The sequence below is a fragment of the Dipodomys spectabilis genome, unplaced genomic scaffold (assembly GCF_019054845.1).
Source record: "Dipodomys spectabilis isolate Male_0828 unplaced genomic scaffold, ASM1905484v1 ptg000108l, whole genome shotgun sequence".
NCBI classification, from domain to species: Eukaryota; Metazoa; Chordata; class Mammalia; order Rodentia; family Heteromyidae; genus Dipodomys; species Dipodomys spectabilis.
Genome location: NW_024870785.1, coordinates 14,501,978 through 14,516,595, shown reverse-complemented (window position 1 = coordinate 14,516,595; position 14,618 = coordinate 14,501,978). Strand labels below are relative to the sequence as shown.

The 14,618-nt window shown below is 43.3% G+C and overlaps 1 protein-coding gene across 12 annotated transcripts in view; it reads left to right on the top strand.

Annotated features, from left to right (window-relative positions):
• The window catches only part of Sltm (SAFB like transcription modulator), a 43,798-nt gene extending 30,701 nt beyond the window's left edge, over positions 1 to 13,097 (top strand). For 9 of the 12 annotated variants that reach the window (XM_042687423.1, XM_042687425.1, XM_042687421.1 and 6 more), the window contains 11 exons: positions 226 to 329; positions 700 to 866; positions 1,481 to 1,566; positions 1,807 to 1,970; positions 4,458 to 4,641; positions 5,364 to 5,488; positions 6,528 to 6,698; positions 7,212 to 7,526; positions 7,631 to 7,769; positions 9,596 to 9,756; positions 12,103 to 13,097. In XM_042687423.1, the coding sequence (XP_042543357.1) occupies positions 226 to 329; positions 700 to 866; positions 1,481 to 1,566; positions 1,807 to 1,970; positions 4,458 to 4,641; positions 5,364 to 5,488; positions 6,528 to 6,698; positions 7,212 to 7,526; positions 7,631 to 7,769; positions 9,596 to 9,756; positions 12,103 to 12,190 (1,704 nt within the window). In that variant the 3' untranslated portion in view covers positions 12,191 to 13,097. The remainder of the gene's footprint in view (positions 1 to 225; positions 330 to 699; positions 867 to 1,480; positions 1,567 to 1,806; positions 1,971 to 4,457; positions 4,642 to 5,363; positions 5,489 to 6,527; positions 6,699 to 7,211; positions 7,527 to 7,630; positions 7,770 to 9,595; positions 9,757 to 12,102) is intronic. The other 3 variants (XM_042687424.1, XM_042687422.1, XM_042687428.1) reach the window with 1 other exon arrangement.
• Positions 13,098 to 14,618: the final 1,521 nt, after the last annotated feature.

Sequence of the window (14,618 nt, the reverse complement as noted above, 5' to 3'; positions counted from 1 at the left end):
ATCTATATAATTTTCTGTCTTTTGCACTCTACCACTGAGCTATAGTTTAGCCCTTTGAGAAAGGGTCTCACTTAGGCTAGCCTCAGACTCAGAGTCTGCATGCCTCTGCTTCCCAAATGCTGAGATTACAGGGAGATGTCACCACACCAGCTCAGCACTCTTTCTATAATCAGAAAAATGTAACTTTAAGGTTTTCAGATTTTGTTCTGGTTTAACCCCTTTTAGGTAAAAGGTGATCCTTGTAAGAAAGAAATGAAGAAAGAAAATGATGAAAAGAATAGCTCAAGAAATTCTGGAGATAAAAAAACTATGAATGATAGAAGTAACAAGTAAGCATTAATACATTTTGAAATATGACTGGTGCTGGGATAAGATTTATCATTTATCAATCATGGGGCTTGAACTCTGGGCCTGGACACTGTTCCTCAGCTCTTCAGTTCATGGCTAACGCTCTACCACTTGAGCCACAGCACCACTTCCAATTTCCTGGTGGTTAATTGGAGATGAGTTTCACAGACTTTCCTGCCTGGGCTGGCTTTGACCCACAATCCCCAGATCTCAGCCTCCTGCATAGCTAGTATTACAGGAGTGAGCCACCAGCACCTAGCTTGATTTATTTATTTTTGATAAGTGGATCGACTTGTTACATTAACAAAAGTAGTTCTCATTCTATTTTTTTGTCTTGGGTGATATGGTCAGGACACAAGCCTCTATCAAAAAAGAAGAGAAAAGATCATCTGAGAAATCTGAAAAGAAAGAAAGCAAGGACACTAAGAAAACAGAATGTAAAGAAGAAAAGAATGATAGTGGAGCCAGTGGCACGACTTCAGAACCAGTGAAAAGAAGTGAAGAAAAGAAGCGAATAAGTACGTTCATTGGCTCCTACCCCTCCCTTTCTCTTACATAATGCCACCTGCTTTACCAAGTGGGGAGCGGGGACACACAGATACCCAGGTGAAGAGGAAACTATGTTGTTAGCCGTCCTCTCCTATCCATTCTTCCAGCTAAGCTCTCCCAGCTTAGCTCTGAGCTTGCCTGCCTTAGGCTGGGGATATAGCCAAAATGAAAAAGAAAAAGGGAAATGGAACTGATTTAAAATGGGGTTGGTAACAGTTGTGGGGCTTGAACTTGGGACCTGGGTGTTCTCCCTGAGTTCTTATTTTGTCAGTTGTGGGGCTTGAACTCTGGGCCTGGTTGCTTTCCCTCACCTCTTCAGCTCAAGACTAGTACTCTACCACTTGAGCCACAGCGCCACTTCTAGTTTTCTAGTGGTTCATTGGAGATAAGAGTCTCATGGACTTTCCTGCCTGGACTGGCTTTGAACTGTGATCCTCAGATCTCTGCATCCAGAGTAGCTAGGATTATAGGCATGAGCCACTGGTGCCCAGCCCCATTTATTTTCTTGCAACTTTGTTATTTACTCACTGGCTTATTTAAAAAAGAATGTTCCTTTTGTTTGTTTTGTTTCGTTTTCCCATAGGTTCAAAGAGTCCAGGTCACATGGTAATACTAGACCAAACCAAGGCAGATCATTGTAGGCCGTCAAGAAGAGGAAGATACGAGAAAGTAAGTTTCTAAGTGGATGCTCTGTATGGTTTCAGCTGCTTTCAAAAGAGGATTCTGTTACTGCTGAGATGTTTTGGGCACAGTTTCAGGCTAAAACTTTTCATGTGTTTTCACGCTTGAAGACTTTAAGAAAAAGGAAATGCAGCTAACCATGCGAACTTTTAAAATGACCAACGAAACCTGAAAAAGTAAACCACCGAATTATCTTAACTTCTAGTCCTCGCATAACTTTTTTCCTAGATTCATGGACGAAGCAAGGAAAAGGAGAGGGCTAGCCTAGATAAAAAGAGGGACAAAGACTACAGAAGGAAAGAGATCTTGCCTTTTGAAAAGATGAAGGAGCAAAGATTGAGAGAACATTTAGTTCGCTTTGAAAGACTGCGCCAAGCGATGGAATTTCGCAGGTAGGAGAAGGGTCTGTTTACCACCGACTTGTAATACAAGTGCAGCCTTAACACTAGTTGTAAGCCAGATTCGTTATAAACCACACCTTGACACTTCAAAGACTGACAGTGTCGTTTAACAATTCCATAAGTTTGCATAGCAAGTCTGTTACCTCCGCTCAACAATTCTGTAGAGTTAATTATGGTCGATATTCAATAGAAAAATATACAAGTCCAGAGAGGCTAAATGACTCTGTATTTAATAGAAAAATATGGAGGCCTAGAGAGGCTCAATGACTCTTCTAATGCCACATGGCCAGTGAGTGGCAGAGTCGGGACTCAGATCCTAGTCTTCTGACTCCAAGTCCAATGCTCTTTCCTCTACTGAAACACTGCTGCCATAAAAAAAACATGTCTTAAAGGAGAAGTTGATTTTTAAGGTAGTTTCGCAGAAAACTACACTGTTAAATACTGTAACAAACTAAGCAAGTTAATCGTTCTTTGGATTAGTTCAGAAGTGGAAGACCTGCGCTTTATGAGCCCTAAGCAAGCATTCTCTTGAGAAACCATGAGCCAGGATGCTTCTATTTCAGTGGCAATATCCCAAGAGATATTCATGAGTCCGTTTCTTTTCACATAATAAGTTTTTGATGCCACTTGAAGTATGCTTGTAAATGTTTACCTGTCTTCTCCAGAGGTTACCTATGACAGTTCATCTATTTATTTCTGAGTGGTAGAAACTGGCAAGAGATTTTTAGCAACTGACCAAAGGAAGTACTCCATGCAGCACTCAGCCCATTTTCCATTTGTTCTAGATGAGGTTCCAGTGACCCCAGCTTCCTGTTCCTTTAGTTAGTAACAGATTGGGAAGGTAATGGCCATGGGGAATGGCTAGAGCAGTGATTCTCAGACCTAGCAAACCCAGAGTATCCCTGTCGCCCAAGCTAACAGAGAACTCAGGGCTTTAGGGATCCTCCTGCTTCAGTCTCCTGAATAGCTGAACTACAGTTGTGCACCATGGCATTGAGCACAGTGTTGCAATGCCCTCTCTGAGTCTTTTTCACATGAAATTGACCTGTCTCTGTCCAGTGACTTTCTAGGTCAATATCGTGGCCTAGTTATAATCTAAAGGAGAAATAAAAGCAATTTATAAAAAAAAAATGTGTTGTTTATTAATGGTTAGTCATGACTCTTAGAAGACTTAACTAGGCAGATGTGCACTCAATTCACTGACAGTGTGAAAGCTATAGTGCAGCCCACTATTTGTAGGTTACATCTGTGGGTCCATCACCAGCAGGGCCATTAACATGTCCACAGGGTTTCTGAAACAGTGAGCAACTCTGGGTAACATTTTCAGCCAAAGTATAATTTTCCCTCCTTGGATTTGCATCACTGAAATATTTAGAATATGAAACCATGCCAAAGCAAAGAAACAAGCCTATCATACATTAAAAACTGTTAAGTTCTAGGCTCAGGTGTGTGTTTTTTGTTTGTTTTAAGGCTGCTGTGGTTTCAATGACATGACTGTCCACTGTGGCAGGCAAAAGATCTGGGGAGTGCTAGATAGTCATTTTTGTATGAACTTAGATGCCGGTTCATGCATTATGAGATGCTCCAAATTCTAGTTGCAACCATTGATCCTTGAAGTCATTAGAAATGGCCCATCAGTTTCCATGGGAGTAGTTTTAACTCACTGAGAACCTCTGGGTTGCTCGAGGAATAATATATGATGATGAACAGAGATGGGTAGATGATGGGAATAGTATTAAAAGTCGAACATAATAACTTGATTCAGTTCAGCAAATTACTGAACTAAGTTACCTCTAACTCGACAAAGCATGGTCCCAGAGCCAGGGGTTAGGAGCCAGTGACCACTCTCAAAGAGCCCTTTAGGAAGCCATCTTGTTAAATAGCATTTGCTTTGATTCATGTTTATGATTATAAACCTGAGCTATCCAAATACAGTGTATACGTAACTTAAGGTTATAGGATAGATAGATGATAGACATTGGAAAATTTTCTCCTTAATACATTCAGTAACTGGACAAGGTGTGGTACGTACCCGTAATTTCAGTACTTCAAGAGGCAGAAGCAGGAGGAAAGCAAGCTTGAGACCAATCTGGGCAAAATTCTGTCTCAAAGAAGACAAAACAAACACGGATCGAAATTGTAGTTTTATAAATTTATACATATATAATCTTTTTTTAAAATGTCAATTAATGGATTACTGTAGTAGTATTTTTCCTTAAATAAGAATCGTTTAAAAGGCAACTATTTAATTTATTAAACTTTAGCTGTTTAGTTGACAATTTATATAAATAAGTAATAATACTGGAATCTGTTTAAAGTTTGATTTTGAGTTCTCTTTCCAATTACATTAAAACTACTGAAATTAAGTTGAAAGTTTAAAATTGCCAACCTCGAGGGAAAAAAAAATTCAAATTCAAAAGCTATTCTCTTTCACACAGTGCTAGCATAATTTAAGTATTTCTAAATACTGATTTTTGGTAGACGAAGCGAGATTGCAGAAAGAGAGCGGCGAGAGCGAGAACACATTAGAATAATTCGTGAACGGGAAGAACGGGAGCGCTTACAGAGAGAGAGAGAGCGCCTAGAAATTGAAAGGCAAAAACTAGAGAGAGAGAGAATGGAACGCGAACGCTTGGAAAGGGAACGCATTCGTATTGAACAGGTGCAGTCAGAAAATCTTTTCATCTTAAATAACTCACCCTTTTCAAACCCTGTGATTTTTGCCCTAAAGTTTGCTTTACTTGTTGTAAAGCGTCTATAGAATGAGACCAGCTAATGAGCATTGACGTGTCCCTGAACTATAACAATGAACTAGGTACTAAGTTAACAAAAAAGACGCTAATAGTGACTTTGTTCCAGATCATTGACAAGAACTGTTAGCTCTGTACTCTTAATGGCAGCCAATAGTCTGAGCATAGGACTATGAGTCCAGAGTAGTTGTAATCCAGGCTCTGTCACTATCCCCATCTTTCAAATGTTTCCTTACACTGCAGTGGCAATGATTTCTCAAGGCTGGAAGCAACTAATGCCTCTCTTTGCACAATTACAACCCAGGGTTTTAAGGCACTTAGTCTCCATACATACTGAGACCTGTTCCTGATTCCCAGTAGGTGCTTGTGTTGAAGTCAAATGATTCAACTAAGTTTGCCTTCCCAGACGTTTACCACTTTTCCCCCACTCAACTCCTGTTGCTGTTACATTACAGAACAAGAGCTTGTAGCCTAGATTATAGAAATTGAATTCATTGGTCTGTCCCAGGTGTGTACATTTTGCCTGGCGCTTATGACGATTTTCTGAAATGGCCAGGTTACAAAATGGTTGCATAGGCGCTTACCTTGTGTCTTCTTTTGCATTGGCTGCTTCTTCCTTCTGCGCCACCTGAAGGAGCGTCGCAAGGAAGCTGAACGGATTGCCCGGGAACGAGAGGAACTCCGAAGGCAGCAGCAGCAGCTTCGTTATGAACAAGAGAAGAGGAATTCCTTGAAACGCCCACGTGACGTAGACCATAGGTAGTCGCTTGGCTTTTCTTCCTACCAGTGACACTTGCTTCTCCTTCCCATCAAGCCAGCACTAGGGAATTAGGACAAACTCCCATTCTTGGAATAAAAGTTCAACAGGAGTGGGAAGGATTATGTGTTGGGGTGGGCCCACTGGAGTATGAAGAAGGGATAGTCTACTTTTCCTTTTCCGCTTCCTAGCATGGAATGATTTTTCCCTTATGACCAGACATATAGTCATGGTAGCCCTCAAATTCCCAGACCCATTCTTAACTCCTCCCCCCTCCCCCCCCCAGTAGTGCATGTAGTACAAGCATGGAAGTCATAACCTTAGGAATAGATTCTATTATGTATTTGTGTTTATGTTTTCTAGTAGAGTTTAAAATACAAATATTTTTGTTTAGTTTTCTCAGTAGCAATAAACTCCATGAGCTTTGGTTGAGGGGGTAGAGGCGAGGATGAGTTGAATGCATTGGGCTTGAGTTTTGTCTTAAGTCTTTCCAACATTGAAGGTAACTGAGGGCTAGAGGTGTAACTTCATGGTCAAGTTCCAACATTTGCAAGGTCCTGGTCCTTAGAGCCATTCCCAGCCAGGCATTGCAAAAAAGAAAAACGATTAAGGTTGCTTGTTCTAGTCCATTGAATGTCTTGAAAACAGGCAATTTTGCTCTTCTGTTTAAGTTCCTTGAATATATGAGTTTACACAGCTGAAGGATGCTTGGTGAGCTCCTAGCTGAATGTGCTGTGTCCTGGTATGTTTGATGCCAAGTGAATGTTGATTCTTAGAACAGTAATTTAGGCTGGGAATGTGGCTTAATGGTAGAGTGCTTGCCTACCATGAAGCCATGGGTTCCAGTCCTTAACAGAAAAAGACAGAACTGGCACTGTGTCTCAAGTGATAGAGTGCTAGCCTTGAGCAAAAAAAAGCTCAGGGACAGTGCCCAGGCCCTGAGTTCAAGCCCCAGGACCGGCAAAAAAAAAAAAAAACCCACAAAAACAACAACAACAAAAAAGAACAGTAACATATAATGAGCAACAATTTCTCTTTAAGGCGAGATGATCCTTACTGGAGCGAGAATAAAAAGTTGTCTCTAGATACAGATGCGCGATTCAGCCATGGATCAGACTATTCTCGCCAACAAAACAGATTTAATGATTTTGATCACCGGGAGAGGAGCAGGTTTCCTGAGAGCTCAGCGGTTCAGTCTTCCTCTTTTGAAAGGTAAGTAGGTAGATTTCAAAATCTTGTGTTTGCTATGTGAAGCCTTGCTATTGATGACTGATTCTCTACTGAAATAATAATTGAAGAAGAAGCACAGAATCAGATCTGAGTGTTTAGAATGAAATGTAGATATTATACAGTTTTGGTTTTCATGAATGGGAATGTGGTTCTATATTTCAAATGAGTTACAGAGACCATTAGAACAAGGTTAAGGTAGAGTGAGTTCTCTCTTGTTACCCCTGAAACTGAGTTAGGGGTACTGCTAGCTTTGGATGTGCCTCATCTATTCAAAACAGCACATTCTTCAGGTTGGAGGTGTCTTCAGTATTTGGTATTATTTCTTCTGGATGCTGAGAAAACCAACCTTCACGCCAGTCATTTAGCTCAGCTTAGGAGAAAATGACTATAATCAATACTGTAGCTTTTTTGGTAAGGAAAGTCTTATAGATTATAGCTTCCCAGGAATCAAATTAAGGTGACAGAGAGCCACTAAGTACTTCTTCTCATCCATAGACGGGAACGCTTTGTGGGTCAAAGTGAAGGGAAGAAAGCGCGACCAATTACGCGAAGAGAAGACCCAAGCTTTGAAAGATATCCCAAAAGCTTCAGTGATTCCCGAAGAAATGAGCCTCCACCACCCAGAAACGAACTTCGAGAAACCGACAGACGGGAGGTGCGTGGGGAACGAGATGAGCGGAGAACCGTGATGATCCATGACCGGCCTGACCTTGCGCACCCCAGACACCCTCGAGAAGCTGGGCCCAACCCTTCCCGGCCCAGCTCCTGGAAGAACGAAGGAAGCATGTCTGCAGACAAGCGGGAATCCAGGTATTCGTGTACAAGCTTCCTGCTTCCTTGTGCTGGTTCATCCATGTGGATTGAAGAAGGTTCTGATGAACCTTTGATCATTTCTGTTCTGTTTTCTGGACCAGAGTGGACAGGCCAGAGCGATCAGGGAGAGAAGTATCGGGACACAGCGTGCGAGGCGCTCCCCCCGGGAGCCGCAGCAATGCTTCCGGCTACGGAAGCCGAGAAGGAGACAGAGGCGTCATCTCCGAACGAGGAGCCCAGGTAAATGCTGGGCAAGGTGATCTGTCAACGCTCTAGAGTGAATGCAGAGGACCTAGGAGATGATCCGAACACATTTGCATCGCGAGGACTGTTCCTCAGGCTGGGCTTACTTAGGTTGGAATAAATGAGAAACTCTTTTCTCTAAACTCTTTTAGCCTTTCGCAGTGTTACTATCAACAGCTGATCAGCAGGAATCGGAAGACATAGGATAGTACCTTTGCAGTCTGCATTTTTATTTAAAATTCCCGCTGTCATGTTATTGGTTAAATAGCTTTGTTAATGATGCTATTGGTTTCACTTTTTATTTTTTTATTTTTTAAGAAATCAGGGCTTTTTTGGGGGGGGGGCCTCAAATTTTCAATGTCCTTTTTTTTCTGGGTATTTTATTTTATTTATTTTTTATTGTGAAAATTCTGTACAGAGGGGTTTTTTTTTTTTTTGGGGGTCTGGTCGTGGGACCTGAACTCTGGGCCTGGGCGCTGTCCCTCAGCTCTTCAGCTCAAGGCTAGCGCTCTACCACTTGAGCCACAGCACCACTTCCCGCTTTTTTCCTTTTGCTTATGTGGTGCTGTGGAATCGAACCCAGGGCCTCAGGCATGCAAGGCAAGCGCTCTACCACTGAGCCATCTTCCCAGCCCCATGAGTACATTTCTTATCAAGCATTGTAGCCTTTCCCATCCCTTCCCATTCCCCCGTGCCCCCCCCCCCCCCCCCCAGGGCTTTCATACTGGGTAAGAAATAGCTCCTGCTTGTGTTCCCATTCTGATTTTGTTGTTTTTTTTTAACTGAAGCTTGAGGCTGGCCTCATTGGTGATGGCCTTGAGACTACAGCTGTGCACTATCCTCCTGACTTACTCTCTTTGCCTTTTCAGGACAATTACTTGTCTGTCCATTAAGTAGTTAAAGTAGAGAATTGAAATGAAACATCTGTCTGTCTCTTTGTTCTCTTGTTTCTAAGGATAGATGCGTACCATATTTTGTGTTCCTAATTGCTTTTCCCTCTTTGCTGACTTGCATATTTATTTTTTCAAGCTCAGGAGCTAGGAAGAGAAAAGTACCTTCATCTCTTAGCATCTCTGCCACCCAGTGTGAAAGCAAGTTCATGGAGCTTGCTCTGGGCAGAATTTTCTTGTCTGTATGTCAGTCCTGGGCTTTTTTGGTGTCCTGCCTGGGCTCTGTCCCCAAGCTTCTTTGTTCAAGGCTAGCACTCTACCACTTGAGCCACAGTGCCACTCCTGGCTTTTTTAGTTTATTAGTGATAAAAGTGTCATAGACTTTTCTACCCAGGCTGGCTTCAAACCAGGATCTTTAGATCTCAGCCTGCTGAGTAGCTAGGATTACAGGTGTGAGCCACTGGTGCCCATCTGCACAGAACTTTCAAGACAGTTTCCAGTCCATATATCTGCTTATGGAATTCCCATATAAACCCATCCCTGCACAGATCTCTTTAAGAAAGGTGTCCTGGGGAAGAAGTCTTGTATTCTTCCATAAAAATCCTTGATAGTCTGTAAGTTGTGGCAGTATCCTATTTGGGATAAAGGCATCAACTATAGGTTAGTGTCGTGACTCAGCTTGCTCCCACCTTTGGCCCTGAGATGGCTTCTCTTCATGCTCACTGCCTTTTGTATTCATGGACATAGTCCCATGTAAGAGCTGCAGTGCCTGCAGGCCTTTGAAATACTTAAGGTCAAAGAGTATTAAGTTCTACCCCTGTGGCAGGTGGAGCACTAGGAGTGGAGATGTGGAATCACTTTCCCCATGTTTGCCGGAAGCTTGCCATAGGACTGTGGGTGTGCTGACTCAACCTCTTCCTATGCTCTTCCCAGCACTATCCCGAAGAACGACATGTTGTCGACCGCCATGGACGGGACACAAGTGGACCAAGGAAAGAGTGGCATGGTCCTCCTTCTCAGGGGCCTAGCTACCATGATGCAAGGCGAATGAGTGACGGTCGGGCTGGAGCAGGAATGATCTCCCAGCATTCAAGGTACATAGCTAATGAGTTAAGGCCTTTATCCTCTTCTTAAAGGTTGCTGCAATTCCCATGAGAGAGATCTGTGCAAACATTTCTCCATATTAGCTCAGAGTCTGCCAGGGGTTGTATTCAGACAGCTGATACTAATTGGTGTGTGTGTGTGTGTGTGTGTGTGTGTAATTGGTGTGTGTGTGTAATTGGTGTGTGTGTGTGTGTGCCAGTCCTGGGGCTTGAACTTAGGGCCTGGACACTCTGAGCTTTTTTTTTTTTGCTCCAAGTTAGAGCTTTACTACTTGAGCCACAGCTCTGTTTCTAGCTTTTTTACTGGTTAATTGGAGATGAGCATCCCAGATTTTCCCACCCATGTTTTGAACCATGATCTAGAGTTTTCAGCCTCTTGAGTAGCTAGGATTATAAATGGGAGCCACTGGTGCCCCAATGCATTTTGTGTTCTTAATAGTAAGTTAATTCATTGATGTTCCTGCAAGTGGGTCTTCAGACCAATACCCACATGTAGTATGCCTGTGTGTCATAATCCAGGATTGTCTTCTCCATGACTGAACATCCCTAAAATTTCCTGGGAAAAAGAAACTGGCAGGAGAGACATGTTCTGTTTCCTGTTTTCAAAATAACTAGCAAAACTTTGATATTTAACCTAAAGCTGGCTCCTAAGCTAACGAGGCAGACTGTAATAATTCCTCTTCACACCGGTCTCAGGCGTGGTCCTTCAGCCAGCCTCCTCTTCCTTCCCGACCCTTGTCTGACAGGAGATGCTGGTGCCCATTGCCCTCTCCACACAAATGCCTCCACTGTCTCCATAAAATTGAGATCGCAGACTCACTCATTCTCCTCCTGTTTCAGACCTTCCGACCTTCCTGTCCCCCTGTGTCACAAGTTGCCTCTAGCTTTTTTATTCCACTGCTGCCACCAACCACCACCTCACTCCCCCCTCTTGCAGAAACATGAGGCTTTTCTTGATCTTTAGACCTGCCATAGATTTTGTTTCTAATAGCTCTCCCTTTTCCACTCTCAGCCTCCAGGTGCTCTTCCCATGCCAGCCTTCTTTCTGCTTTCTTAGTCATATTTTCTTTCCTTTACCATGTCCTAACTCATATGTGGCTGCCTTAGATCACTGGATCCTGGCATTCGAACCTTCATTTCCTGTAGTCAGTTTGTGTTCTACTTAAAACTGTTTGATCATGGGCTTTTTCTTTTCTTTTTTTTTGGGGGGTGGGCAGGGGGAGGGATGGGGTGGGCAGTGTTGGTTGTGGGGCTCAAGTCCTGAGCTTCTTTTGCTGAAGGCTAGTGTTTTACCACTTTAAGCCACAGCTCCATTTCTTATTTTTTAGGTTGTTTATTGGAGTTAGGAGTCCCATGGACTTTCCTGCCCCTGCTGGTTTCAAACCGTGATCCTCAGATCTCAGTCTCTTGAGTAGTTAGGATTATAGGCATGAGCCGCCAGTGCCTGGCTCATCATGGGCTTTTAGCTCCTAGTTTTTCCAGGGTCTTGGGGGGGTAATGTTGGTCTGCTGTCTGTGCCATTCTAGCATCGCCTATACTGCATTGTACAGAAAGAATTCAAAAGTAATTCTTGAATGCCTTTCTGAAAGTGGGAGGCTCTAGCATAGAGCAGGATCTGCTCAGGTACTTAGGAAAACAGATGCCAAGAGTAGCATCCCAGAGTTTCTATGCATGCTGTGTGGTGGAATGGTGTGTGATGGGAGCATCCACACTGAATGCAGAGGCTCGGGCAGGTCACCCTGAGCTGCCAAGCAAGACCTTGTCTCACAATAGCCAAAGTAGTTCATGCCTATAATGCTACCTACTTTTGGGAGGCAGATACTGAGCGGATTAAGATTTGAGGCCAATCAAGTCCTTAGCTGAAAAATAAAGCATATGAAGGGCTGGTGTGACATTCAAGTATAAGCCCATGAGCTTAAGTGCCAGTACCCCCAACGAGGTAAAAAAAAACAGGGGGGGTGGTTGGGAGGAAGAAGCAAGCTGAGGTTGAGCATTTGTATTTCCTGGCTGCCACTGAAATTTAGGTCTGGGGCACACATTTTGAGAAGCATTGCTATACTCTAGCCTGTCCATTCATATCCCACAGCAAATGTGTGCGAAAGAGGGTACTGCCCCCCAGCTTTGAATTCCCACCCCCTGTGCTAACTAGCTCTCTGACCTGGCCATTTTTCTTCCTGCAGGATGCAGGTAGCACGGTAGCACCTCACAGGTCTGGGGGAAAGGGTGAGTGCAGGTAGCTAAAGTTCCAAGCACAGAGCAATGTTTGGCAAATGGAAGCATGAATAGGTATTTGCTTTTGATAGTTTACATTTTGTTCTTTGGACATTCTTTTCATAGAATTGTACAAATCAGTGGTAATTCCCTGCCAAGAGGAAGTGGCTCTGGATTTAAGCCATTTAAGAGTGGACCTCCACGGAGATTTTGAAAATGAGCTACTCTGCCGTGATTTCGAGATAATTTATTGAAGTTTCACTTGACTACTTACGAAGAGGAGGACCTCTGACCGCTCAAGAATTCTGTCCACCTTCCTTTTTTTTTTTTTTTTTTTTTCTTTTATAAAAATTTAACATGATTGCTTTTCTCTATTTAGAGATGATGTTTGGATAGTTCTGTTGTAACTTTTCATAGTTTTGTGTACCATTCGACTTTTTTTTTTTTCCTGCAGCACCAACAACACATTTGGCAAGATGGAAGGAAAGCATCTGAGTAGTTTGCAGCCTTAGGTCTGTGGTGTCAGGCTCTAGAGTTTTTCATCATCAAGCATTTTAGCCTTCGTTTTAAAGGCTGGCGAAGCTGAAGAAGTCTGCCATGTAAATCTTAGATTGTTTCTGCATTTGAGTATTATGTAACCTATTTTTGCAGAAGGTACTGTTACATTAAGTACATCTGTGTATCCTGTTTCAAAGAAAATGTAACCTTTTTTGAAATAAACCTTCCTATTCTGTATAGTTGCTAAGGTGTTGAGAAGCTTTTTAATTGTAAATTGAGACCAATTTTCAGATTTAGGGTAGCAGCACATTTTGTCAGGCTTGCATGGTATGAAACCAAATAGATGAATGAAATCTTGGCCCTGAGCTTTGTATCGCGAGGTTTTATTTTTTAGACTGAGATGTGCAGGTAAGTGCACTTTTCAGCTAATCTGCACTGTTTGATGGATGAATTCCATCTCTAGGAATTGTGTGGGTATTAAGGTTTCCATATTCCCAACTATGTTGAGAAGTGGAAAACAAACCAACCCAGATTCTAGATTGGTGAATCAGTTGGGTTTTGTAAATACTTGTATGTGGAAAGACATTGTTGTCTTTTTGTGAAAATAAAGGTCCACACCTCAAGCGTATGTGTCTTTGTTTCCAGCAGGCCTTGGTTATGGTTTCTAGAGAATAAATGTTGCTTTTGCCTTTCGTGCAGGCGGCACAGTCGGTTGTAAGGTTAGAATCTTGCCCTGAGAGCTGGTGGCATTTTTTTCTAAGGCATCTTTTCTGGGAAAGCCTTTCATGGTGAGTACCATGAAACTAATAAACACCTCTTTCGGGCAAGCGTCCCCGTCGTCTTATAGAATCAGTGATGAGCAGTCCCCACGGTATTTCCTGGTGCGTTAGTGTGGTACCCATGAAGAGTGAAAGGGATGTGGTGTTGCTCTGAGGCTGCTCCTGTCCTAAGGATATGAGGGCATCTTCTAGAAGTTCATCTTAGTGCCTGTCCCTGCCCTATGAGCTGGAACAGACTTCTCAGTGCTGGGGGGTTATAACCTCTGAAAGCTATTCTTTGGCCCTAGGTGAGCACTGACATCTTTTCTATTGCTCTGTGTATTTTATAGTCTTTCTGCCCTATAACTGGGAGATGGGTGTGTGGGTGGCGGTGCGGTTTACTTGCTGATGCCTAGCCCTTTGTAGGAAGTGCCCCCAGCCTGCCTGTAGCTCAGGTGCTTCTGCTTGTGACTTGGGTCATATGGGTCATATGACACTTTCTTGTCCTGCACAACATGATACTCAGAAGAACCTCAACCAGCAGCCAAGCCGTTACTGTCCTGTCCACCTCTCTGATGGGAAGTCATCTGTTTCGTAATGTTCCTTTTGCACTGTGAATTGCAGCCCTGTGGACTGAACCCAGGGCCTTGTGCATGCTAGCCAAGCACTGTGCTTTCAACTACATCCCTTAAAAAAACAAAACAAAAAAAAGAACCTTTGGCCAGGCCAGTTGTATCGTGGCACATACCTGAGGCAGGGGGACCACAAGTTTGAGACCAGCCTATACTATGTAGAACAAGTCTCAAAACAACAAAAAACCCAGGGGGACGCTGGGCATCCGTGGCTCACGCCTGTAATCCTAGCTACTCATATTCAGGAGGCTGAGATCTGAGGATCACGATTCAAAGCCAGCCCGGGCAGGAAAGTCCGTGAGATTCTTGCCTCCAATAAACCACTAGAAAACCGGAAGTGGCGCTGTGGCTCAAGTGGTAGAGCCCTTTCCTTGAGCTAAAGAGCTGAGGGACAGCGCCCAGGCCCAGAGTTCAAGCCCCATGACTGACCAAAAAAAAACAACCAAAAAACAGGGAAAAAAGACCAAAACACAAAAGCTCTTTGAAAGTCTGGGTGGGAAGGGAGGGCATAGTATTCAATCGCAGCTCCACCACCAAAAATAAAAATTCTTGGAGCTGGGAAGGTGGCTCAGTGGTAGAGTGTTTGCCTTGCATTCATGAGGCCCTTGGTTTGATTCCTCAGCACCACATAAGCAGAAAAAGGTGGAAGTGGGGCTGAGGCTCAAGTGGGAGAGCGCTAGTCTACAGCTAAAGAGCTGAGGGAGAGCATCCAGGCGCCAGAGTTCAGGCCCCACGACCAACCAAAAAAAAAAAG